We start from the raw sequence: 24662 nt of genomic DNA on the forward strand, positions 1-24662 counted from the left end.
CTCGAGACCCTGGGTCTCGACCCCGCCCTGTGCAACTGGGTACTGGACTTCCTGACGGGCCGCCCCAGGTGGTGAGGGTAGGCAACAACATCTCCTCCCCGCTGATCCTCAACACGGGGCCCCACAAGGGTGCGTTCTGAGCCCTCTCCTGTACTCCCTGTTCACCCACGACTGCGTGGCCACGCACGCCTCCAACTCAATCATCAAGTTTGCGGACGACACAACAGTGGTAGGCTTGATTACCAACAACGACGAGACGGCCTACAGGGAGGAGGTGAGGGCCCTCGGAGTGTGGTGTCAGGAAAATAACCTCACACTCAACGTCAACAAAACTAAGGAGATGATTGTGGACTTCAGGAAACAGCAGAGGGAACACCCCCTATCCACATCGATGGAACAGTAGTGGAGAGGGTAGCTAGTTTTAAGTTCCTCGGCATACACATCACAGACAAACTGAATTGGTCCACTCACACTGACAGCGTCGTGAAGAAGCGCGCAGCAGCGCCTATTCAACCTCAGGAGGCTGAAGAAATTTGGCTTGTCACCAAAAGCACTCACAAACTTCTACAGATGCACAATCGAGAGCATCCTGGCGGGCTGTATCACCGCCTGGTACGGCAACTGCTCCGCCCTCAACCGTAAGGCTCTCCAGAGGGTAGTGAGGACTGCACAACGCATCACCGGGGGCAAACTACCTGCCCTCCAGGACACCTACACCACCCGTTGTTACAGGAAGGCCATAAAGATCATCAAGGACATCAACCACCCGAACCACTGCCTGTTCACCCCGCTATCATCCAGAAGGCGAGGTCAGTACAGGTGCATCAAAGCTGGGACCGAGAGACTGAAAAACAGCTTCTATCTCAAGGCCATCAGACTGTTAAACAGCCACCACTAACACTGAGTGGCTGCTGCCAACACACTGTCATTGACACTGACCCAACTCCAGCCATTTTAATAATGGGAATTGATGGGAAATGATGTAAATATATCACTAGCCACTTTAAACAATGCTACCTTATATAATGTTACTTACCCTACATTATTCATCTCATATGCATATGTATATACTGTACTCTACATCATCGACTGCATCCTTATGTAACACATGTATCACTAGCCACTTTAACTATGCCACTTTGTTTACTTTGTCTACACACTCATCTCATATGTATATACTGTACTCGATACCATCTACTGTATGCTGCTCTGTACAATCACTCATTCATATATCCTTATGTACATGTTCCTTATCCCCTTACACTGTGTATAAGACAGTAGTTTTGGAATTGTTAGTTAGATTACTTGTTGGTTATCACTGCATTGTCGGAACTAGAAGCACAAGCATTTCGCTACACTCGCATTAACATCTGCTAACCATGTGTATGTGACAAATAAAATTTGATTTGATTTGATTTAATTAGTTAGCATTAGGGGTAGCAGCTAGAATCAGTTAGCATTAGGTGTAGTAGCTAGATTCAGTAAGCATTAGAGCTAGAGGCTAGAATCAGTGAGCATTAGAGCTAATGGCTATAATTAGTTAGCATTCGGTGTAGCAGCTAGAATCAGTTAGAATTAAAGCTAGAGGCTAGAATCAGTGAGCATTAGAGCTAATGGCTATAATTAGTTAGCATTCGGGGTAGCAGCTAGAATCAGTTAGCATTAGGGCTAGCAGCTAGAATCAGTTAGAATTAAAGCTAGAGGCTAGAATCAGTGAGCATTAGAGCTAATGGCTATAATTAGTTAGCATTCGGGGTAGCAGCTAGAATCAGTTAACATTCGGTGTAGCAGCTAGAATCAGTTAGCATTAGGGCTAGCAGCTAGAATCAGTTAGAATTAAAGCTAGAGGCTAGAATCAGTGAGCATTAGAGCTAATGGCTATAATTAGTTAGCATTCGGGGTAGCAGCTAGAATTAGTTAGCATGAGGGCTAGCAGCTAGAATCAGTGAGCATTAGAGCTAGCAGCTATAATTAGTTAGCATTCGGTGTAGCAGCTAGAATCAGTTAGCATTAGGGCTAGCAGCTAGAATCAGTTAGGTTTCGGGCTAATGGCTATAATTAGTTAGCATTATAACTAGTAGCTAGATTCAGTGAGGATTAGAGCTAATGGCTATAATTAGTTAGCATTATAAATCAGATTCAGTGAGCATTAGAGCTAGAAGCCAGAGGCTAGAAGCCAGAGGTCGGGGTTAAAGCTAGCGGCTAGAGGTCAGAGGTCAGGGTTAGCGTAAGCAGCAGGAAGTGAGGTCAGCATATAAACACCAGCTCCAGGAGGAAGGGGGGCTGCCAACACAGCGAGCCACGTTACCTAGCAACAGTACACCAACCTTGGGGAGATATCACAGCCTTGCTGCATAAAGGCTCCTAGAGAGAACCACAGAGAGTTAAAGATCCCAAACTCATTAGAGGACTCGCTGGTGGGCAGCTGGCCATCCTCATACTCCTCCATGTGCCATTCATACGGGCTGAACCGGCTCACCAGGAACAGCACCACGCTCACACCGATGTAGGCAAACACTATACACATCCAGATCTCATAGGCCAGCGGGTCCAGGAAGGAGAAAACCCCTGGTTTAGACTTCTGGGGCTTCTTGATCATGATGGAGATGCCCAAAGACATGAATGGCTTGGAGAAGTCGATCACCTCCTCTCGGACCAGGGTGATAGTGAGAGGGGCTACGGCTATGTCTGCTTTCTACAGGGTGGGGGGAGGGGAGGAGGAGGAGAAGGAGGAGGAGAGGGGAGGAGGGGGAGAGGGGAGGCAGAGAGTTACACTTAGTTCTTGTGTCCTCAGGTTCTAATTTCATAATAACAACAGAGATCAAAGGTCAGAGGTCAGGGTTCTTACCCCGTACACCAGCTCTCCAACCATCCCGTTCCAGATCTTGGTTTCAGCGTCTCGAGCTCCGTACTTTCCATCTCCCACAATCCTTAGCTGGTAGCGTATCCCACAGTGCTTAGCGATCTCTGCTGCCAGGTCGACGCAGTAGCCTTCGTAACGGTCGTTGTCTAGGAACAACTCAGCATTCTTCTTTAGCATCACGTATGGGGCTTCCTGCAAAACACACACACACACACACACACACACACACACACACACACACACACACACACACACACACACACACACACACACACACACACACACACACACACACACACACACACACACACACACACACACACTTTTACCAGGATGTCTTTAAAGATGACCATATTTTGTGTCATTTGAACAACCACCCACCACCCTTCACCACCCACCATCCTTCACCACCCACCATCCTTCACCACCCACCATCCTTCACCACCCACCATCCTTCACCACCCACCATCCTTCAACACCCACCACCCTTCACCACCCACCATCCTTCACCACCCACCATCCTTCACCACCCACCACCCACCATCCTTCACCACCCACCATCCTTCACCACCCACCATTCTTCACCACCCACCACCCACCATCCTTCACCACCCACCACCCTTCACCACCCACCACCCACCATCCTTCACCACCCACCACCCTTCACCACCCACCATCCTTCACCACCCACCAACCACCATCCTTCACCACCCACCACCCACCATCCTTCACCACCCACCATCCTTCACCACCCACCATTCTTCACCACCCACCACCCACCATCCTTCACCACCCACCACCTTCACCACCCACCATCCTTCACCACCCACCACCCACCATCCTTCACCACCCTTCACCACCCACCACCCTTCACCACATTGTTACCAGGATAGTTGTGACGATAACAGTCTTGTTCTCCATCCCATTAGTGTCGTTGGGGAAGATGTCTAGTTTAGTCACCACCATCTTGTCCACTTCATTCCAGTAGCCAATCTGAAAACACACATATTATGAAATATATGTTATTTCAAAACAGTAATCATAATGCTTTATAACTATAATATAGCTAACGTTAGCTAGCTAATGAGAAGCTCCGCTGGATGTTTCCACGTTTATCTCTTCTAGGTTTGTTGCTGTTAGCACATGGACAAGTAGGACCCTACTGCACTCGTCAGACATGACAAGAATTACCAGCATAGTTGGATACTTTAATTTTGCACTACACAATAAAAGTTTGACAACATTCAGCCATCAAATGTTAGCTTGCAATTCAGAGTTGAAACACGCTAGCTAGCTAATATAAGCGAGCAGGGATTGAAAGCCTGTCCTCTGATGTGTTTGGTCAGGCTGCTAGCTAATAGCCAATCCTAAGGTTAGGAATCTAGCTAGCTATGCTAGCGATGACGCTAACCGTTTAGCTAGCTAGCAAGCTAAACATTTGGCTAGCTGTGGCCATGGCAAGCAAGGTTGGATATTAAGCTAGCTAACTCTCCTGTTATGCTAGCGATGAAGCTAAATGTTCAGCTAGCTAGCATGGGGAGTATGGGGTAATGTTAGTTACAGCATAGTGAGGGTAAATTATTTTTTCAGCATCTTGCTAGCTAGTTGTAGCGAAGCTAGCTGCACAGTCACATTGGCAAACTAGCAACATGACATCATTTCTATTCTGGAGGCAGTGGAAACACAAAGCTAGCCCAACGAGTTGACTTCCAGGAGGCTTTAGATACCGACTCGGGTTGACTTCCAGGAGGCTTTAGATACCGACTCGGGTTGACTTCCAGGAGTCTTTAGATACCGACTCGGGTTGACCTCCAGGAGGCTTTAGATACCGACTCGGGTTGACTTCCAGGAGGCTTTAGATACCGACTCGGGTTGACTTCCAGGAGGCTTTAGATACAGCAGTTTTTTCTGGAATTCAGAGGTACGCTACAACAGGACTTTCTCTTGGTTTGAATTCATTTTTGCAATTCGTTCCAGTCATTGGCAGCAGAGAACTGGAAGGAAAGGCACCCAAAGTAGGTTTTGGCTTTGGGGGATGACCAGTGAGATATACCTGCTGGAGTGCGTGCTATGTTGTTATCGTGACCAGTGAGCTGAGATAAGGCGGAGCTTTACCTAGCAAATACTTATAGTTGACCTGGAGCCAGTGGGTTTGGAGACAAGTATGAATCGAGGGCCAGCCAACGAGAGCATACAGGTAACAGTGGTAGGTAGTATATGGGGCTTAGGTGACGAAACGGATCGCACTGTGATAGACTGCATCCAACTTGCTGAGTAAAGTGTTGGAGGCTATTTTATAAATTACATCGCAGAAGTCAAGGATCGGTAGGATAGTCAGTTTTACGAGGGAATTTTTGGCAGCATGAGTGAATGATGCTTTGTTACGAAATAGGAAGCCAATTCTAGATTTAATTTTGGAATGGAGATGCTTAATGTGAATCTGGAAGGAGAGTTTACAGTCTAACCAGACAGCTAGGTATTTGTAGTTGTCCACATATTCTAAGTCAGAACCGTCCAGAGTGGTGATGCTGGTCAGGCAGGCGGGTTCGGGCAACAATCGGTTGAAGAGCATGCATTTAGTTTTACTAGCATTTAAAAGCAATTGGAGGCCACGGAAGTAGAGTTGTATAGCATTGAAGCTTGCCTGGAGGGTTGTTAACACAGTGTCCAAAGAAGGGCCAGAAGTATACAGAATGGTGTCGTCTGCGTAGAGGTGGATCAGAGACTCACCAGCAGCAAGAGCAACATCATTGATGTATACAGAGAAGAGAGTCGGCCTGAGAATTGAACCCTGTGGCACCCCATAGAGACTGCCAGAGGTCCGGACAATGCTGATTGACTGATTGTAAGGAAGTGAATAGGCGGGTGAATGTTAATTGGCTCATTGTAAGGAAGTAAGTGTGCTGGTAAATGCTGATTGGCTGTACCTTAACTGGTCCAGTGTTCTTCAGTTCCATCACGTTGACGGAGTAGTTGACTCTTTTACCATACTGGTCAAACTGGATATTACCTGTCAGCCCATCCACACGCACCTACACACACACACACACACACACACACACACACACACACACACACACACACACACACACACACACACACACACACACACACACACACACACACACACACACACACACACACACACACACACACACACACACACACACACACACACACACACCACAAATACCCAGTATTTTACCACATCCATTTAAAATTACACAACACACAAGATCATTGACGACCCTAAAAACACGCTAAAATCTGTTTCTATGGTAACCTGTTTGAGAGCGCGTTCTATCTCCATCCCCTGAGACCAGGGCACTGCTGGATTGGCCAGACAGTCTCCGTTATTGCCACGACGACTGAAATCGATCCGCTGCTTGGTGAGTGTCCGGAACGCTTCAGTCATAACCTGGACCGCATCATAAGTCAGAGCTGATGTGTACTGAGAGAGAGAGAGAGAGATAGCGGGAGAGAGAAATGGAGAGATATTCAGAGATGGGGAGAGAGAAAGAGATCGAGAGATGACGATATATTGAAAGATGTGGAGAGAGAGAGAGAGAGAGAGAGAGAGAGAGAGAGAGAGAGAGAGAGAGAGAGAGAGAGAGAGAGAGAGAGAGAGAGAGAGAGAGAGAGAGAGAGAGATAGCGGGAGAGAGAAATGGAGAGTTATTGAGAGATGTGCTGATATGCGGTTCTAATAACCCATTTCTGTGTTCATGCAAGTGACTGAACAAATCATCACTTCAGTATCTGCAATTTAGTTAGAGGTCGTAGTCCTTCTGTCAGCACCAGGGTTAGGGTAGGGGTTAGGGGTCATGGGTTAGGGTTAGAGATTAGAGGTGGTACTACCCTGATCCTGCTGTCAGCACCAGGGTTAGGGTTAGGGTAGGGGTCATGGGTTAGGGTTAGAGATTAGAGGTTGTAGCCTGATCCTTCTTTCAGCACCAGGGTTAGGGTAGGGGTCAAGGGTATGAGATTAGAGGTGGTACTACCCTGATCCTGCTGTCAGCTCCAAGGTTAGGGTAGGGGTCAAGGGTTAGGGTAGGGGTCATGGGTTAGGGTTAGAGATTAGAGGTGGTACTCTGATCCTGCTGTCAGCTCCAGGGTTAGGGTCGGGGTCAAGGGTTAGGGTAGGGGTCAAGGGTATGAGATTAGAGGTGGTACTACCCTGATCCTGCTGTCAGCTCCAAGGTTAGGGTAGGGGTCAAGGGTTAGGGTAGGGGTCATGGGTTAGGGTTAGAGATTAGAGGTGGTACTCTGATCCTGCTGTCAGCTCCAGGGTTAGGGTCGGGGTCAAGGGTTAGGGTAGGGGTCAAGGGTATGAGATTAGAGGTGGTACTACCCTGATCCTGCTGTCAGCTCCAGGGTTAGGGAAGGTGTCAAGGGTTAGGGTAGGGGTCAAGGGTTAGAGGTTAGAGGTGGTACTACCCTGATCCTGCTGTCAGCACCAGGGTTAGGGTAGGGGTTAGAGGTTAGGGGTTAGGGGTACTACCCTGATCCTGCTGTCAGCACCAGGGTTAGGGTAGGAGTTAGGGGTTAGAGGTTAGAGGTTAGGGGTACTACCCTGATCCTGCTGTCAGCACCAGGGTTAGGGTAGGGATTAGGGTTAGAGGTTAGAGGTTGGGGGTTAGGGGTACTACCCTGATCCTGCTGTCAGCACCAGGGTTAGGGTAGGGGAGGGGTTAGAGGTTAGGGGTACTACCCTGATCCTGCTGTCAGCACCAGGGTTAGGGTAGGGGTTAGGGTAGGGTAGGGATTAGGGTTAGAGGTTGGGGGTTAGAGGTTAGGGGTACTACCCTGATCCTGCTGTCAGCACTAGAGGGTTAGGGTAGGGGTTAGGGGTTAGAGGTTAGGGGTACTACCCTGATCCTGCTGTCAGCACCAGGGTTAGGGTAGGAGTTAGGGGTTAGAGGTTAGGGGTACTACCCTGATCCTACTGTCGGCACCAGGGTTAGGGTAGGAGTTAGGGGTTAGAGGTTAGGGGTACTACCCTGATCCTGCTGTCAGCACCAGGGTTAGGGTAGGGGTTAGGGGTTAGAGGTTAGGGGTACTACCCTGATCCTACTGTCGGCACCAGGGTTAGGGTAGGAGTTAGGGGTTAGAGGTTAGGGCTACTACCCTGATAATAATATAATAATAATAATATCCTGCTTTTATCAGCACAGTCATGGGTTAGGGTGGGAGTTAGGGGTTGGCGTTAGCGGGCTACTACCCTGATAATAATATAATAATAATAATATATGCCATTTCAGCACAGAGGGTTAGGGTAGGGATTAGAGGTTAGAGGTTAGGGCTACTTACAGTCCTGCTGTGCATACAGGGTTAGGGTAGGGGTTAGGGGTTAGAGGTTGGTCCCGGTGATCCTGCTGTCAGCACCAGGGTTACCCTGGGGTTAGGGGTTAGAGGTTAGGGGTGCTACCCTGATCCTGCTGTCAGCACCAGGGTTAAGGAGAGGTTAGGTCCTGCTGTCCAGCTGTCAGCACCAGGGTTAGGGTAGGGATTAGAGGTTAGAGGTTAGGGCTACTACCCTGATCCTGCTGTCAGCACCAGGGTTAGGGTAGGGGTTAGGGGTTAGAGGTTAGGGGTACTACCCTGATCCTGCTGTCAGCACCAGGGTTAGGGTAGGGTTAGGGGTTAGAGGTTAGGGGTACTACCCTGATCCTGCTGTCAGCACCAGGGTTAGGGTAGGGGTTAGGGGTTAGAGGTTAGGGGTACTACCCTGATCCTGCTGTCAGCACCAGGGTTAGGGTAGGGGTTAGGGGTTAGAGGTTAGGGGTACTACCCTGATCCTGCTGTCAGCACCAGGGTTAGGGTAGGGGTTAGAGGTTAGAGGTGCTACCCTGATCCTGCTGTCAGCACCAGGGTTAGGGTAGGGGTTAGGGGTTAGAGGTTAGGGGTACTACCCTGATCCTGCTGTCAGCACCAGGGTTAGGGTAGGGGGAGTTAGGTGCTACCCTGATCTTGTTCAGCACCAGGGTTAGGGTAGGAGTTAGGGGTTAGAGGTTAGAGGTGCTACCCTGATCCTGCTGTCAGCACCAGGGTTAGGGTAGGAGTTAGGGGTTAGAGGTTAGGGGTACTACCCTGATCCTGCTGTCAGCACCAGGGTTAGGGTAGGGGTTAGGGGTTAGAGGTTAGGGGTACTACCCTGATCCTGCTGTCAGCACCAGGGTACTCTTTCTCCTCCAGTGCTTCCCATCTCTGGTCGAACTTGGAGACGAGTGGCTCCTCAAAGTCAACAATCTGGAAACCCGACACATTGGCTCCCCCATACTGGATCTTAGACAGGTCACCATCAACGAAGCCCTGGACACACACACACACACACACACACACACACACACACACACACACACACACACACACACACACACACACACACACACACACACACACACACACACACACACACACACACACACACACACACACACTGAGTTAGGGATCATACCAGGTTAGTACCAGGCTATATGTGATGTCATTACCAGTTATGTAGTAATATGAGAGGAGGGATCATACCAGGTATCAGGGATCATACCAGGTTAGTACCAGGGATCATACTAGGTTAGTACCAGGGATCATACCAGGTTAGTACCAGGGATCATACCAGGTTAGTACCAGGGATCATACCAGGTTAGTACCAGGTATCATACTAGGTTAGTACCAGGTATCATACTAGGTTAGTACCAGGATCATACTAGGTTAGTACCAGGTATCATACCAGGTTAGTACCAGGGATCATACCAGGTTAGTACCAGGGATCATACCAGGTTAGTACCAGGGATCATACCAGGTTAGTACCAGGGATCATACCGGGTTAGTACCAGGTTAGTACCAGGGATCATACCAGGTTAGTACCAGGTATCATACCAGGTTAGTACCAGGGATCATACCAGGTTAGTACCAGGGATCATACCAGGTTAGTACCAGGGATCATACCAGGTTTGTACCAGGTTAGGACCAGGGATCATACCAGGTTAGTACCAGGGATCATACCAGGTTAGTACCAGGTTAGTACCAGGGATCATACCAGGTTAGTACCAGGTATCGTACCAGGTTAGTACCAGGGATCATACCAGGTTAGTACCAGGGATCATACCAGGTTAGTACCAGGGATCATACCAGGTTAGGACCAGGGATCATACCAGGTTAGGACCAGGGATCATACCAGGTTAGTACCAGGCTATGTGTGATGTCAGTACAAGTTATGTAGAAATATGAGAGGTAGCAGGTATCATACCAGGTTAGTACCAGGGATCATACCAGGTTAGTACCAGGGATCATACCAGGTTAGTACCAGGGATCATACCAGGTTAGTACCAGGGATCATACCAGGTTAGTACCAGGTTAGGACCAGGGATCATACCAGGTTAGTACCAGGTATCATACCAGGTTAGTACAAGGGATCATACCAGGTTAGTACCAGGGATCATACCAGGTTAGTACCAGGTATCATACCAGGTTAGTACCAGGGATCATACCAGGTTAGTACCAGGGATCATACCAGGTTAGTACCAGGGATCATACCAGGTTAGTACCAGGGATCATACCAGGTTTGTACCAGGTTAGGACCAGGGATCATACCAGGTTAGTACCAGGGATCATACCAGGTTAGTACCAGGTTAGTACCAGGGATCATACCAGGGTTATCATACCAGGTTAGTACCAGGGATCATACCAGGTTAGTACCAGGGATCATACCAGGTTAGTACCAGGGATCATACCAGGTTAGGACCAGGGATCATACCAGGTTAGGACCAGGATCATACCAGGTTAGTACCAGGCTAGGGATCATACCAGGTTAGAGACCAGGATCATACCAGGTTAGTACCAGGTTAGTACCAGGTTAGGACCAGGGATCATACCAGGTTAGTACCAGGGATCATACCAGGTTAGTACCAGGTTAGGACCAGGGATCATACCAGGTTAGTACCAGGTATCATACCAGGTTAGTACAAGGGATCATACCAGGTTAGTACCAGGGATCATACCAGGTTAGTACCAGGTTAGGACCAGGGATCATACCAGGTTAGGACCAGGGATCATACCAGGTTAGTACCAGGCTATGTGTGATGTCAGTACAAGTTATGTAGAAATATGAGAGGTAGCAGGTATCATACCAGGTTAGTACCAGGGATCATACCAGGTTAGTACCAGGGATCATACCAGGTTAGTACCAGGGATCATACCAGGTTAGTACCAGGGATCATACCAGGTTAGTACCAGGTTAGGACCAGGGATCATACCAGGTTAGTACCAGGTATCATACCAGGTTAGTACCAGGGATCATACCAGGTTAGTACCAGGTTAGGACCAGGGATCATACCAGGTTAGGACCAGGGATCATACCAGGTTAGGACCAGGGATCATACCAGGTTAGTACCAGGGATCATACCAGGTTAGTACCAGGTTAGTACCAGGGATCATACCAGGTTAGGACCAGGGATCATACCAGGTTAGTACCAGGCTATGTGTGATGTCAGTACAAGTTATGTAGAAATATGAGAGGTAGCAGGTATCATACCAGGTTAGCGATGATGTAATGATATCCTTTAACATGTCGGCCAATGGTGATGACCTGCAGGAACACAAAAAACAATATAATGTAAAACAATATTATATAAAACAATATTACATAAAACAATATCTTATAAAACAATATTACAGAAAACAATATTATATAAAACAATATTATATAAAACAATATTACATAAAACAATATTATATAAAACAATATTACGTAAAACAATACCATATTAGGAAGGGATAAACACAGACGTTTTGTACATTACCTATGAAATTGATTAAAGCACACATCAATCAATATACTCTAAAACAATGTCAAAAATACCCTTACCTTATACTGTACCTAATACAGTCAACAGACAATGGATCCCAGTAGAGCCCAATGTCACAAATACCCTTACCTTATACTGTACCTAATACAGTCAACAGACAATGGATCCCAGTAGAGCCCAATGTCACAAATACCCTTTACCTTATACTGTACCTAATACAGTCAACAGACAATATTCAATTGAACTCAATGGATCCCAGTAGAGCCCAATGTCACAAATACCCTTTACCTTATACTGTACCTAATACAGTCAACAGACAATATTCAATAGAACTCAATGGATCCCAAGAGAACTAAATTGATCCCAATATAATTGAATGGATTCCAATAGTACTCAATGGATCCCAATAGAATCCAATGGATCCCATTAGAGCCCAATGGATCCCAATAGAACTCAATGGATCCCTATAGAACTAAATGGATCTCAATATAGAACTCAATGGATCCCTATATAACTCAATGGATCTCAATAGAACTCAATGGATCCCAATAGAACTCAATGGATCCCAATAGAACTCAATGGATCCCTATAGAACCCAATGGATCCCAATAGAACCCAATGGATCCCTATAGAACCCAATGGATCCCAATAGAACCCAATGGATCCCAATAGAACCCAATGGATCCCAATAGAATCTAATGGATCCCTATAGAACCCAATGGATCCCTAAGGAACCCAATGGATCCCTAAGGAACCCAATGGATCCCAATGGATCCCTATAGAACCCAATGGATCCCAATAGAAACCAATGGATCCCAATAGAACCCAATGGATCCCTATAGAACCCAATGGATACCTATAGAACCCAATGTATCCCTATGGAACCCAATGGATCCCTATAGAACCCAATGGATCCCTATAGAACCCAATGGATCCCAATAGAACCCAATGGATCCCAATAGAACCCAATATAGGACAGTTCAAACAGGTGCAGTTAATACAGGTAATGAGTGGAGAACAGGAGGGCATCTTAAAGAAAAACTAACAGGTCTATGAGAGCTGGAATTGTTACTGGTTGGTAGGTGATCATATACTTATGTCATGCAATAAAATGCAAATTAATTACTTAAAAATCATACAATGTGATTTCCGTCTCTCACAGTTGAAGTGTACCTATGATGAAAATTACAGACCTCTACTTGCTTTGTAAGTGGGAAAACCTGCAAATCGGCAGAGTATCAAATAATTGTTCTCCTCACTAAACATATGATATGAGTAATGTAAGATATGCAAACATTATTAAAGTGTCATTGTTTAAATTCACCCTAAAAGTGGTTTGGATATCACAGCCTACAGTTAGTGAAAAACCCTGCATTCAACCCTCAGTAAATCAGTCTGTTCTTAACGTAAAGACGTGAAACTCGGGATTCTGCAACAGCCCCAACGAGGACATGCGTTTACGTTCAGCTTCCTGTGACAGACATAGGGGCTGTTGGAAGAGTTAAAAACATCTGTCAAAGTGTTCATGTGTGATTAGGCAACCCTCATGAACCGCTACATATTAGAAAACATGATTTTTATCTGGAGTTTTTTTGGCCTTTTTGGAAGACTTGCAAATTCCATCTAGGTAATGTTATGTATCACTGTGTAGTCTGAATGTAATATATATCGAGATTATAGTTGGGGGGCATATAAAGAGCCACATACGCGAAGAGCAGCTGTGTCTGATGTTTTTGGGGTAAGATATTGACATCCAGAAAAGTCTTAGCACAAGGCCCAAAATGATGCCTGAGGTGCTTTTGGGTGACAGTGGCACAATTCAACCACAGGAACGTTCCTGAGGTCCTCCCGATCTGTGCAAGTCTAACCTTGACCGTGTGGAATTAACCCTTAAAGTGGCCAGTGATTGGGCCTCAATGTAGGCAGCAGCCTCTGAGTTAGTGATGGCTGTTTAGCAGTCTGATGGCCTTGAGATAGAAACTGTTTTTCAATCTCTCTGTCCCAGCTTTAATGCCCCTGTACTGACCTCATATTCTGGATGGAAGCAGGGTGAACAGGTAGTCAGTCAATCAAATTTATTTATAAAGCCCTTCTTACATCAGCCAATGTCACAAAGTGCTGTACAGAAACCCAGGCTAAAACCCCAACAGCAAGCAATGCAGGTGTAGAAGCACGGTGGCTAGGAACAACTCCCTAGAAAGGCCAGAACCTAGGAAGAAACCTAGAGAGGAACCAGGCTATGAGGGGTGGCCAGTCCTCTTCTGGCTGTGCCGGGTGAAGATTATAACAGAACATGGCCAAATGTTCAAATGTTCATAAATGACCAGCAGGGTCCAATAATAATAATCACAGTAGTTGTCGAGGGTGCAGCAAGTCAGCACCTCAGGAGTAAATGTCAGTTGGCTTTTCATAGCCGATCATTCAGAGTATCTCTACCGCTCCTGCTGTCTCTAGAGAGTTGAAAACAGCAGGTCTGGGACAGGTAGCACCTCCGGTGAACAGGTCAGGGTTCCATAGCCACAGGAACAGGCAGTGGATCGGGTGGTTGTTGACCTTGATGATCTTTTTGGCCTTCCTGGGTTAGGTTAGGGTTAGGGTTCACCTGTGACATCAGGTGCTGTGTCCTGGATGGCAGTTAGCTTGTACCCGATGATGTGTTGGGCAGATCGCACTACCCTCTGGAGAGCCCTGCAGTTGAGGGTGGTGCAGTTGTCGTACCAGGCTGTGATACAGCCCGACAGGATGCTCTCGATTGTGCATCTGTAAAAATTTGTCAGGGTTTTGGGTGACAAGCCAAATTTCTTCAGCCTCTTGAGGTACATATCCCAACCAGAACCCATGGATTACAGGCAACATCCACATCGAGCTAAAGGCTAGAGCTGCCGCTTTCAAGGAGCGGGGCACTAATCCAGACGCCTATAAGAAATCCTGACGAACCATCAAACAAGCAACACGTCAATACAGGATTCAGATTGAATCCTACTACACCGGCTCTGATGCTCGTCAGATGTGACAGGGCAAACTATTACAGACTAAAAAAGAGCACCAGCTGTTCTGGATGACTGTGTGATAACGCACTCGGTAACCGATGTGAGGAAGACCTTTAAACAGGTCAACATTCACAAAGCCGCGGGGCCAGATGGATTACCAGGACGCGTACTCAAAGCATGCACTGACCCACTGGCAAGTGTCTTCACTGACATTTAAAACCTCTCCCTGTCTGAGTCTGTAATACGAACATGTTTCAAGCAGACCACCCTGTCCCTGTGCCCAAGGAAGGTAACCTGCCTATATGACTACCGACCCGTAGCGCTCACGTCGGTAGCCATGAAGTGCTTTGAAAGGCTGGTCATGGCTCACATCCACACCATCATCCCGGATATCCTAGACCCACTCCAATTCGCATACCGCTCCAACAGATCCACATATGACGCAATCTCAATCGCACTCCACACGGCCCTTTCCCAGCTGGACAAAAGGAATACCTATGTGAGAATGCTATATATTGACTACAGCGTTCAACACCATAGTACCCTCGAAGCTCATCACTAAGCTAAGGACCCTGGGACTAAACAACTCCCTCTGCAACTGGATCCTGGATTTCCTGACGGACCTCCCCCAGGTGGTAAGACTAGGCAACAAAACATCTGCCACGCTGATCCTCAACAATGGTGCCCCTCAGGGGTGTGTGCTTTGTCCCCTCCTGTACTCCCCTCCTGTACTCCCCTCCTGTACTCCCTGTTCACCCACGACTGCCTGGACAAACATGACTCCAACACCAACATTAACTTTGCTGACGACACAACAGTGGTAGGCCTGATCACCGACAACGATGACACAGCCTATAGGGAGGAGATCAGAGACCTGGCAGTATGGTGCCAGGACAACAACCTCTCCCTCAATGTGAGCAAGACTAAGGAGCTGATCGTAGACTACAGGAAAAGGCAGGCTGAACACGCCCCCATTAACATCGACGGGGCTGAAGTGGAGCGGGTTGAGAGTTTCAAGTTCCTTGGTGTCCACATCACCAACGAACTATCATGGTCCAAACACACCAAAACAGTCATGAAGAGGGCACAACAAAACCTTTTCTCCCCCAGGAGACTGAAAAGATTTGGCATGGGTCCCCAGATCCTCAAAAGGTTCTACAGCTGCACCATCGAGAGCACCCTGACCGGTTGCATCACCACTTGGTATGGAAACTGCTCGGCATCTGACCGTAATGCGCTACAGAGGGTAGTGCGTATAGCCCAGTACATCACTGGGGCCAAGCTTCCTGCAATCCAGGACCTATATAATAGGTGGTGTCAGAGGAAGGCCCTACAGAGGGTAGTGCGTACAGCCCAGTACATCACTTGGGCCAAGCTTCCTGCAATCCAGGACCTATATAATAATAGGCGGTGTCAGAGGAAAGCCCATAAAATTGTCAGAGACTCCAGTCACCAGTCCTAGACTGTTTTCTCTGCTACCGCACGGCAAGCGGTACCGGAGCGCCAGGCAGGTCTAGGACCAAAAGGCTCCTTAACAGTTTCTACCCCCAAGCCATAAGCCTGCTGAACAGTTAATCAAATGGCCACCAGACTATTACATTGACCCCCCCTGCCCTTGTTGTGTCTACTGCTGCTACTCGCTGTATATTATCTATGCATAGTCACTTCACCCCCCGACGCGAGAGGTGTAGTCAGCCTGTTAGACTTTTAACCTTGTCTTGTTCACAATCTAGACACAGACAGACAGACGGACGGACAGACGGACGGACGGACGGACGGACGGACGGACGGACGGACGGACAGACAGACAGACAGACAGACAGACAGACAGACAGACAGACAGACAGACAGACAGACAGACAGACAGACAGACAGACAGACAGACAGACAGACAGACAGACAGACAGACAGACAGACAGACAGACAGACAGACAGACAGACAGACAGACAGACAGACAGACAGACAGACAGACAGACAGACAGACAGACAGACAGACAGACAGACAGACAGACCAACCTGGTCCATGATGTCTTTAACCTTGTCTTGTTCACAGTCCAGAATGACTCTCCTCTCCTTTCGTATCTCCAGGTCTTGGAACATGGAGCGATAAGCCTCGTCCTTCCTCTCATCCTTCAGGTTGCCTACGTTGATGGCTGTTACAATCCACTTCCTCTCTGCTGCTGTATCCAGGATCACTTGCAGGGTGGACAGACCTACACATACACATATATACACACACAGCAGGTTAGAAAGGTAACTGGGGCTAGGGTCATGGTAGGATAGAAAGGTAACTGGGGTTAGGGTCATGGTAGGATAGAAATGTAACTGGGGTTAGGGTCATGGTAGGATGGAAAGGTAACTGGGGCTAGGGTCATGGTAGGATAGAAAGGTAACTGGGGTTAGGGTCATGGTAGGATTGAAATGTAACTGGGGCTAGGGTCATGGTAGGATGGAAAGGTAACTGGGGTTAGGGTCATGGTAGGTTAGAAAGGTAACTGGGGCTAGGGTCATGGTAGGATAGAAAGGTAACTGGGGTTAGGGGCTAGGGTCATGGTAGGTTAGAAAGGTAACTGGGGTTAGGGGCTAGGGTCATGGTAGGATATAAAGGTAACTGGGTTAGGGGCTAGGGTCATGGTAGGTTAGAAAGGTAACTGGGGTTAGGGGCTAGGGTCATGGTAGGATAGAAAGGTAACTGGGGTTAGGGTCATGGTAGGTTAGAAAGGTAACTGGGGCTAGGGTCATGGTAGGATAGAAAGGTAACTGGGGTTAGGGTCATGGTAGGATTGAAATGTAACTGGGGCTAGGGTCATGGTAGGATGGAAAGGTAACTGGGGTTAGGGTCATGGTAGGTTAGAAAGGTAACTGGGGCTAGGGTCATGGTAGGATAGAAAGGTAACTGGGGTTAGGGGCTAGGGTCATGGTAGGTTAGAAAGGTAACTGGGGTTAGGGGCTAGGGTCATGGTAGGATATAAAGGTAACTGGGTTAGGGGCTAGGGTCATGGTAGGATGGAAAGGTAACTGGGGTTAGGGTCATGGTAGGTTAGAAAGGTAACTGGGGTTAGGGGCTAGGGTCATGGTAGGATATAAAGGTAACTGGGTTAGGGTCATGGTAGGATAGAAAGGTAACTGTGGTTAGGGTCATGGTAGGATAGAAAGGTAACTGGGGTTAGGGGCTAGGGTCATGGTAGGATAAAGGTAACTGGAGTTAGGGTCATGGTAGGATAGAAAGGTAACTGGGGTTAGGGGCTAGAGTCATGGTAGGTTAGAAAGGTAACTGGGGTTAGGGGCTAGGGTCATGGTAGGTTATACAGGTAACTGGGGTTAGGGTCATGGTAGGTTAGAAAGGTAACTGGGGTTAGGGTCATGGTAGGATAGAAAGGTAACTGGGGTTAGGGTCATGGTAGGATAGAAAGGTAACTGGGGTTAGGGGCTAGGGTCATGGTAGGTTAGAAAGGTAACTGGGGTTAGGGGCTAGGGTCATGGTAGGATAGAAAGGTAACTGGGGTTAGGGTCATGGTAGGTTAGAAAGGTAACTGGGGTTAGGGGCTAGGGTCATGGTAGGATATAAAGGTAACTGGGTTAGGGTCATGGTAGGATAGAAAGGTAACTGTGGTTAAGGTCATGGTAGGATAGAAAGGTAACTGGGGTTGGGGTCATGGTAGGTTAGAAAGGTAACTGGGGTTAGGGTCATGGTAGGATAGAAAGGTAACTGGGGTTAGGGTCATGGTAGGATAGAAAGGTAACTGGGGTTAGGGGCTAGGGTCATGGTAGGATAGAAAGGTAACTGGGGTTAGGGTCATGGTAGGTTAGAAAGGTAACTGGGGTTAGGGCAATGGTAGGATAGAAAGGTAACTGTGGTTCGGGTCATGGTAAGATAGAAAGGTAACTGGGTTAGGGTCATGGTAGGATAGAAAGGTAACTAGGGTTAGGGGTTAGGGTCATGCTAGGATATAAAGGTAACGGGTTTGGGTCGTGGTAGGATATAAGGTAACTGGGGTTAGGGGCTAGGGTCATGATAGGATATAAAGGTAACGGGTTAGGATCATGGTATGATTGAAAGGTAACTGGGGTTAGGGGTTAGGGTCATGGTAGGTTAGAAAGGTAACTGGGATTAGGGGTTAGGATCATGGTAGGATTGAAAGGTAACTGGGGCGTTGGTAGGATTGAAAGGTAACTGGGGCGTTGGTAGGATTGAAAGGTAACTGGGGATATGGTAGGATTGAAAGGTAACTGGGGCGTTGGTAGGATTGAAAGGTAACTGGGGATATGGTAGGCTTGAAAGGTAACTGGGGATATGGTAGGATTGAAAGGTAACTGGGGATATGGTAGGATTGAAAGGTAATTGGGGATATGGTAGGATTGAAAGGTAACTGGGGATATGGTAGGATTGAAAGGTAATTGGGGTTATGGTAGGATTGAAAGGTAACTGGGGATATGGTAGGATTGAAAGGTAACTGGGGTTATGGTAGGATAGAAAGGTAACTGGGGATATGGTAGGATAGAAAGGTAACTGGGGTCATGGTAGGATAGAAAGGTAACTGGAGATATGGTAGGATAGAAAGGTAACTGGGGTTAGGGGTTAGACAGAACTACACACACACGGTTGGCAGACCAGAGGTTAGAGGTTATTAGTTCAAGTCCCTTGCCGCCTGAACTGGCTCCCTACTACTACCCACTACCGTTGTGTCCTGAACTGGCTCCCTACTACTACCCACTACCGTTGTGTCCTGAACTGGCTCCCTACTACTACCCACTACCGTTGTGTCCTGAACTGGCTCTATACTACTACCCACTACCGTTGTGTCCTGAACTGGCTCTATACTACTACCCACTACCGTTGTGTCCTGAACTGGCTCCCTACTACTACCCACTACCGTTGTGTCCTGAACTGGCTCTATACTACTACCCACTACCGTTGTACCCTGAACTGGCTCTATACTACTACCCACTACCGTTGTGTCCTGAACTGGCTCTATACTACTACCCACTACCGTTGTGTCCTGAACTGGCTCTATACTACTACCCACTACCGTTGTGTCCTGAACTGGCTCCCTATACTACTACCCACTACCGTTGTGTCCTGAACTGGCTCTATACTACTACCCACTACCGTTGTGTCCTGAACTGGCTCTATACTACTACCCACTACCGTTGTACCCTGAACTGGCTCTATACTACTACCCACTACCGTTGTGTCCTGAACTGGCTCTATACTACTACCCACTACCGTTGTACCCTGAACTGGCTCTATACTACTACCCACTACCGTTGTGTCCTGAACTGGCTCTATACTACTACCCACTACCGTTGTGTCCTGAACTGGCTCTATACTACTACCCACTACCGTTGTACCCTGAACTGGCTCTATAATACTACCCACTACCGTTGTGTCCTGAACTGGCTCTATACTACTACCCACTACCGTTGTACCCTGAACTGGCTCTATACTACTACCCACTACCGTTGTGTCCTGAACTGGCTCTATACTACTACCCACTACCGTTGTACCCTGAACTGGCTCTATACTACTACCCACTACCGTTGTGCCCTGAACTGGCTCTATACTACTACCCACTACCGTTGTGTCCTGAACTGGCTCTATACTACTACCCACTACCGTTGTGTCCTGAACTGGCTCCCTACTACTACCCACTACCGTTGTGTCCTGAACTGGCTCTATACTACTACCCACTACCGTTGTGTCCTGAACTGGCTCTATACTACTACCCACTACCGTTGTACCCTGAACTGGCTCTATACTACTACCCACTACCGTTGTGTCCTGAACTGGCTCTATACTACTACCCACTACCGTTGTACCCTGAACTGGCTCCCTACTACTACCCACTACCGTTGTGCCCTGAACTGGCTCTATACTACTACCCACTACCGTTGTGTCCTGAACTGGCTCTATACTACTACCCACTACCGTTGTGTCCTGAACTGGCTCTATACTACTACCCACTACCGTTGTGTCCTGAACTGGCTCTATACTACTACCCACTACCGTTGTGTCCTGAACTGGCTCTATACTACTACCCACTACCGTTGTGCCCTGAACTGGCTCTATACTACTACCCACTACCGTTGTGTCCTGAACTGGCTCTATACTACTACCCACTACCGTTGTGCCCTGAACTGGCTCTATACTACTACCCACTACCGTTGTGTCCTGAACTGGCTCTATACTACTACCCACTACCGTTGTGTCCTGAACTGGCTCTATACTACTACCCACTACCGTTGTGTCCTGAACTGGCTCTATACTACTACCCACTACCGTTGTGTCCTGAACTGGCTCTATACTACTACCCACTACCGTTGTGTCCTGAACTGGCTCTATACTACTACCCACTACCGTTGTGTCCTGAACTGGCTCTATACTACTACCCACTACCGTTGTGTCCTGAACTGGCTCTATACTACTACCCACTACCGTTGTGTCCTGAACTGGCTCTATACTACTACCCACTACCGTTGTGTCCTGAACTGGCTCTATACTACTACCCACTACCGTTGTACCCTGAACTGGCTCTATACTACTACCCACTACCGTTGTGTCCTGAACTGGCTCTATACTACTACCCACTACCGTTGTACCCTGAACTGGCTCTATACTACTACCCACTACCGTTGTGTCCTGAACTGGCTCTATACTACTACCCACTACCGTTGTGTCCTGAACTGGCTCTATACTACTACCCACTACCGTTGTACCCTGAACTGGCTCTATACTACTACCCACTACCGTTGTGTCCTGAACTGGCTCTATACTACTACCCACTACCGTTGTACCCTGAACTGGCTCTATACTACTACCCACTACCGTTGTGTCCTGAACTGGCTCTATACTACTACCCACTACCGTTGTGTCCTGAACTGGCTCTATACTACTACCCACTACCGTTGTACCCTGAACTGGCTCCCTACTACTACCCACTACCGTTGTGTCCTGAACTGGCTCTATACTACTACCCACTACCGTTGTGTCCTGAACTGGCTCTATACTACTACCCACTACCGTTGTGTCCTGAACTGGCTCTATACTACTACCCACTACCGTTGTACCCTGAACTGGCTCTATACTACTACCCACTACCGTTGTGTCCTGAACTGGCTCTATACTACTACCCACTACCGTTGTGTCCTGAACTGGCTCTATACTACTACCCACTACCGTTGTGTCCTGAACTGGCTCTATACTACTACCCACTACCGTTGTGTCCTGAACTGGCTCCCTACTACTACCCACTACCGTTGTGTCCTGAACTGGCTCTATACTACTACCCACTACCGTTGTACCCTGAACTGGCTCTATACTACTACCCACTACCGTTGTGTCCTGAACTGGCTCTATACTACTACCCACTACCGTTGTACCCTGAACTGGCTCCCTACTACTACCCACTACCGTTGTGTCCTGAACTGGCTCTATACTACTACCCACTACCGTTGTGTCCTGAACTGGCTCTATACTACTACCCACTACCGTTGTGTCAGATAAAGGACTCTCAGACCGTGAGAAACAAGATTCTCTTGTCTGATGAAACCAAGATTGAACTCTTTGGCCTGAATGCCAAGCGTCACGTCTGGAGAAAACCTGGCACCATCCCTACAGTGGCAGCATCATGCTGTGGGGATGTTTTTCAGTGGCAGGGACTGGGAGACTAGTTAGGATCGAGGGAAAGATGAACGGAGCAAAGTACAGAGAGGTCCTTGATGAAAACCTGCTCCAGAGTGCTCAGGACCTCAGACTAGGGTGATGGTTCAACTTCCAACAGGACAACGCCCCTAAGCACACAGCCAAGACAATGCAGGAGTGGCTTCGAGACAAGTCTCTGAATGTCCTTGAGTGGCCCAGTCAGAGCCCAGAACTCGATCTAAAATCTCTGGAGAGACCTGAAAATAGCTGTGCAGCGACACTCGCCATCCAACCTGACAGAGCTTGAGAGGATCTGCAGAGAAGAATGGGAGTAAGCTTGTGCCAAGCTTATATAGCACCATACCCAAGGAGACTCGAGGCCAAAGGGTCTTCAACAAAGTACTGAGTAAACGGTCTGAATAGTTATGTACATCTGATATTTGAGTTGGTATTTATAATACATTTGCAAACATTTCGAAAAACCTGTTTTTGCTTTGTCATTATGGGGTATTGTGTATAGTTTGATGGGGAGAAAAAACCATTTAATCCATTTTATAATAAGCCTGTGACATAACAAAATGTGTAAAAAGTCAAAGGGTCTGAATACTTTCTGAATGCGCTGTATGAATAGATGGTAGCAGACTCACCCCTGTCACTGTCATAGAGGTAGGCGAACTTGTCCCACTTGTAATACTCCACTAAGCTGACCAGAGGTCCCTTGATGTCGGGTCTCATCTGAAGGACAAACTGATTGAGTCCATCAGCAGGGAAGGACGGTGTGATGAAGGACACGTGGAGGGTCTCACAGAAAGACGTGATGGTGTTCACACTCTTCTTGTCATAGAAACCAAAGATGGCATAGACACCCCTGGAGAACTGGGAACAAACTGCAGAGAGAGAGAGGGAGATGGGGAGGGAGAGGGAGAGAGAGAGGGTTGGTTAGCACCATGCTAATCCCATCACTAGCTCCATGCAAACCCTACCACTAGCACCATGCTAACCCTACCACTAGCACCATGCTAACCATATCACTAGCACCATGCTAACCCTATCACTAGCACCATGCTAACCATATCACTAGCACCATGCTAACCATATCACTAGCACCATGCTAACCCTATCACTAGCACCATGCTAACCATATCACTAGCACCATGCTAACCCTACCACTAGCACCATGCTAACCATATCACTAGCACCATGCTAACCCTATCATTAGCACCATGCTAACCCTACCACTAGCACCATGCTAACCATACCACTAGCACCATGCTAACCCTATCACTAGCACCATGCTAACCCTATCACTAGCGGTTGTGATTGAGGGTGTGTGTGTGTGCCCGCGCGCCTACACCTGTGTTTGTGTCTGTTAGAGTGTGTGTGTGTGTCTGTTAGAGTGTGTGTGTGTGTGTGTGTGTGTGTGTGTGTGTGTGTGTGTGTGTGTGTGTGTGTGTGTGTGTGTGTGTGTGTGTGTGTGTGTGTGTGTGTGTGTGTGTGTGTGTGTGTGTGTTAGAGTGTGTGTGTGTGTCTGTTAGAGTGTGTGTGTGTGTGTGAGTATATTTAGCTGTCCTACTTCAGCGCCCTGATTCCTTTATTCTCTTAAGGAAAAACAGTGTTACCTTCCTGCTTTGTCATGAGACACAGACCGCTTTTACGCCATTGAGCAGAGAGAGAGAGAGAGACGACATGGTTGCATTACTGAGGGACTACACCTTACTGTGTGTGTGTGTGTGGGGGGGGTTGGCTGGCTCTGTGTGTCTCGCTGTGTCCCAGTTTTAACTAAGGCTCCTTGGCCGAGAGGCAGGCAGAGAGAGGCAGGCATTGGCTGAAAACAGGGCTCTGCTTTAGTTTGTGTGTGTGTATATGAGAGGGGGGGGGGGTTAGGCTCAGTCAGCCGTTCTAACCGCTGTTCCATCGGCCTTCTCCTTTTCTCCATTACAACACTGTAGTAGAGCATCAGTCAGACATGGCCTGGTCTCCATTACAACACTGTAGTAGAGCATCAGTCAGACATGGCCTGGTCTCCATTACAACACTGTAGTAGAGCATCAGTCAGACATGGCCTGGTCTCCATTACAACACTGTAGTAGAGCATCAGTCAGACATGGCCTGGTCTCCATTACAACACTGTAGTAGAGCATCAGTCAGACATGGTCTGGTCTCCATTACAACACTGTAGTAGAGCATCAGTCAGACATGGCCTGGTCTCCATTACAACACTGTAGTAGAGCATCAGTCAGACATGGCCTGGTCTCCATTACAACACTGTAGTAGAGCATCAGTCAGACATGGTCTGGTCTCCATTACAACACTGTAGTAGAGCATCAGTCAGACATGGCCTGGTCTCCATTACAACACTGTAG

The 24662-nt window shown here is 47.8% G+C and overlaps 1 protein-coding gene across 1 annotated transcript in view; it reads right to left on the reverse strand.

Annotated features, from left to right (window-relative positions):
- LOC124026773 (glutamate receptor 2-like) overlaps positions 1-24662 on the reverse strand; it is a gene marked incomplete at its 3' end in the record, with an annotated part of 43128 nt that overhangs the window by 3444 nt on the left and 15022 nt on the right. The window contains exons 3-11 of the mRNA XM_046339516.1: positions 22947-23186; positions 16674-16870; positions 11393-11446; positions 9016-9174; positions 6147-6314; positions 5791-5895; positions 3749-3856; positions 2849-3055; positions 2328-2695 (exon numbers count right to left, since the gene is read on the reverse strand). Coding sequence (XP_046195472.1) covers positions 2328-2695; positions 2849-3055; positions 3749-3856; positions 5791-5895; positions 6147-6314; positions 9016-9174; positions 11393-11446; positions 16674-16870; positions 22947-23186 — 1606 coding nt within the window. The remainder of the gene's footprint in view (positions 1-2327; positions 2696-2848; positions 3056-3748; positions 3857-5790; positions 5896-6146; positions 6315-9015; positions 9175-11392; positions 11447-16673; positions 16871-22946; positions 23187-24662) is intronic.

Source organism: Oncorhynchus gorbuscha, unplaced genomic scaffold (genome assembly GCF_021184085.1).
Source record: "Oncorhynchus gorbuscha isolate QuinsamMale2020 ecotype Even-year unplaced genomic scaffold, OgorEven_v1.0 Un_scaffold_2821, whole genome shotgun sequence".
NCBI classification, from domain to species: domain Eukaryota; kingdom Metazoa; phylum Chordata; class Actinopteri; order Salmoniformes; family Salmonidae; genus Oncorhynchus; species Oncorhynchus gorbuscha.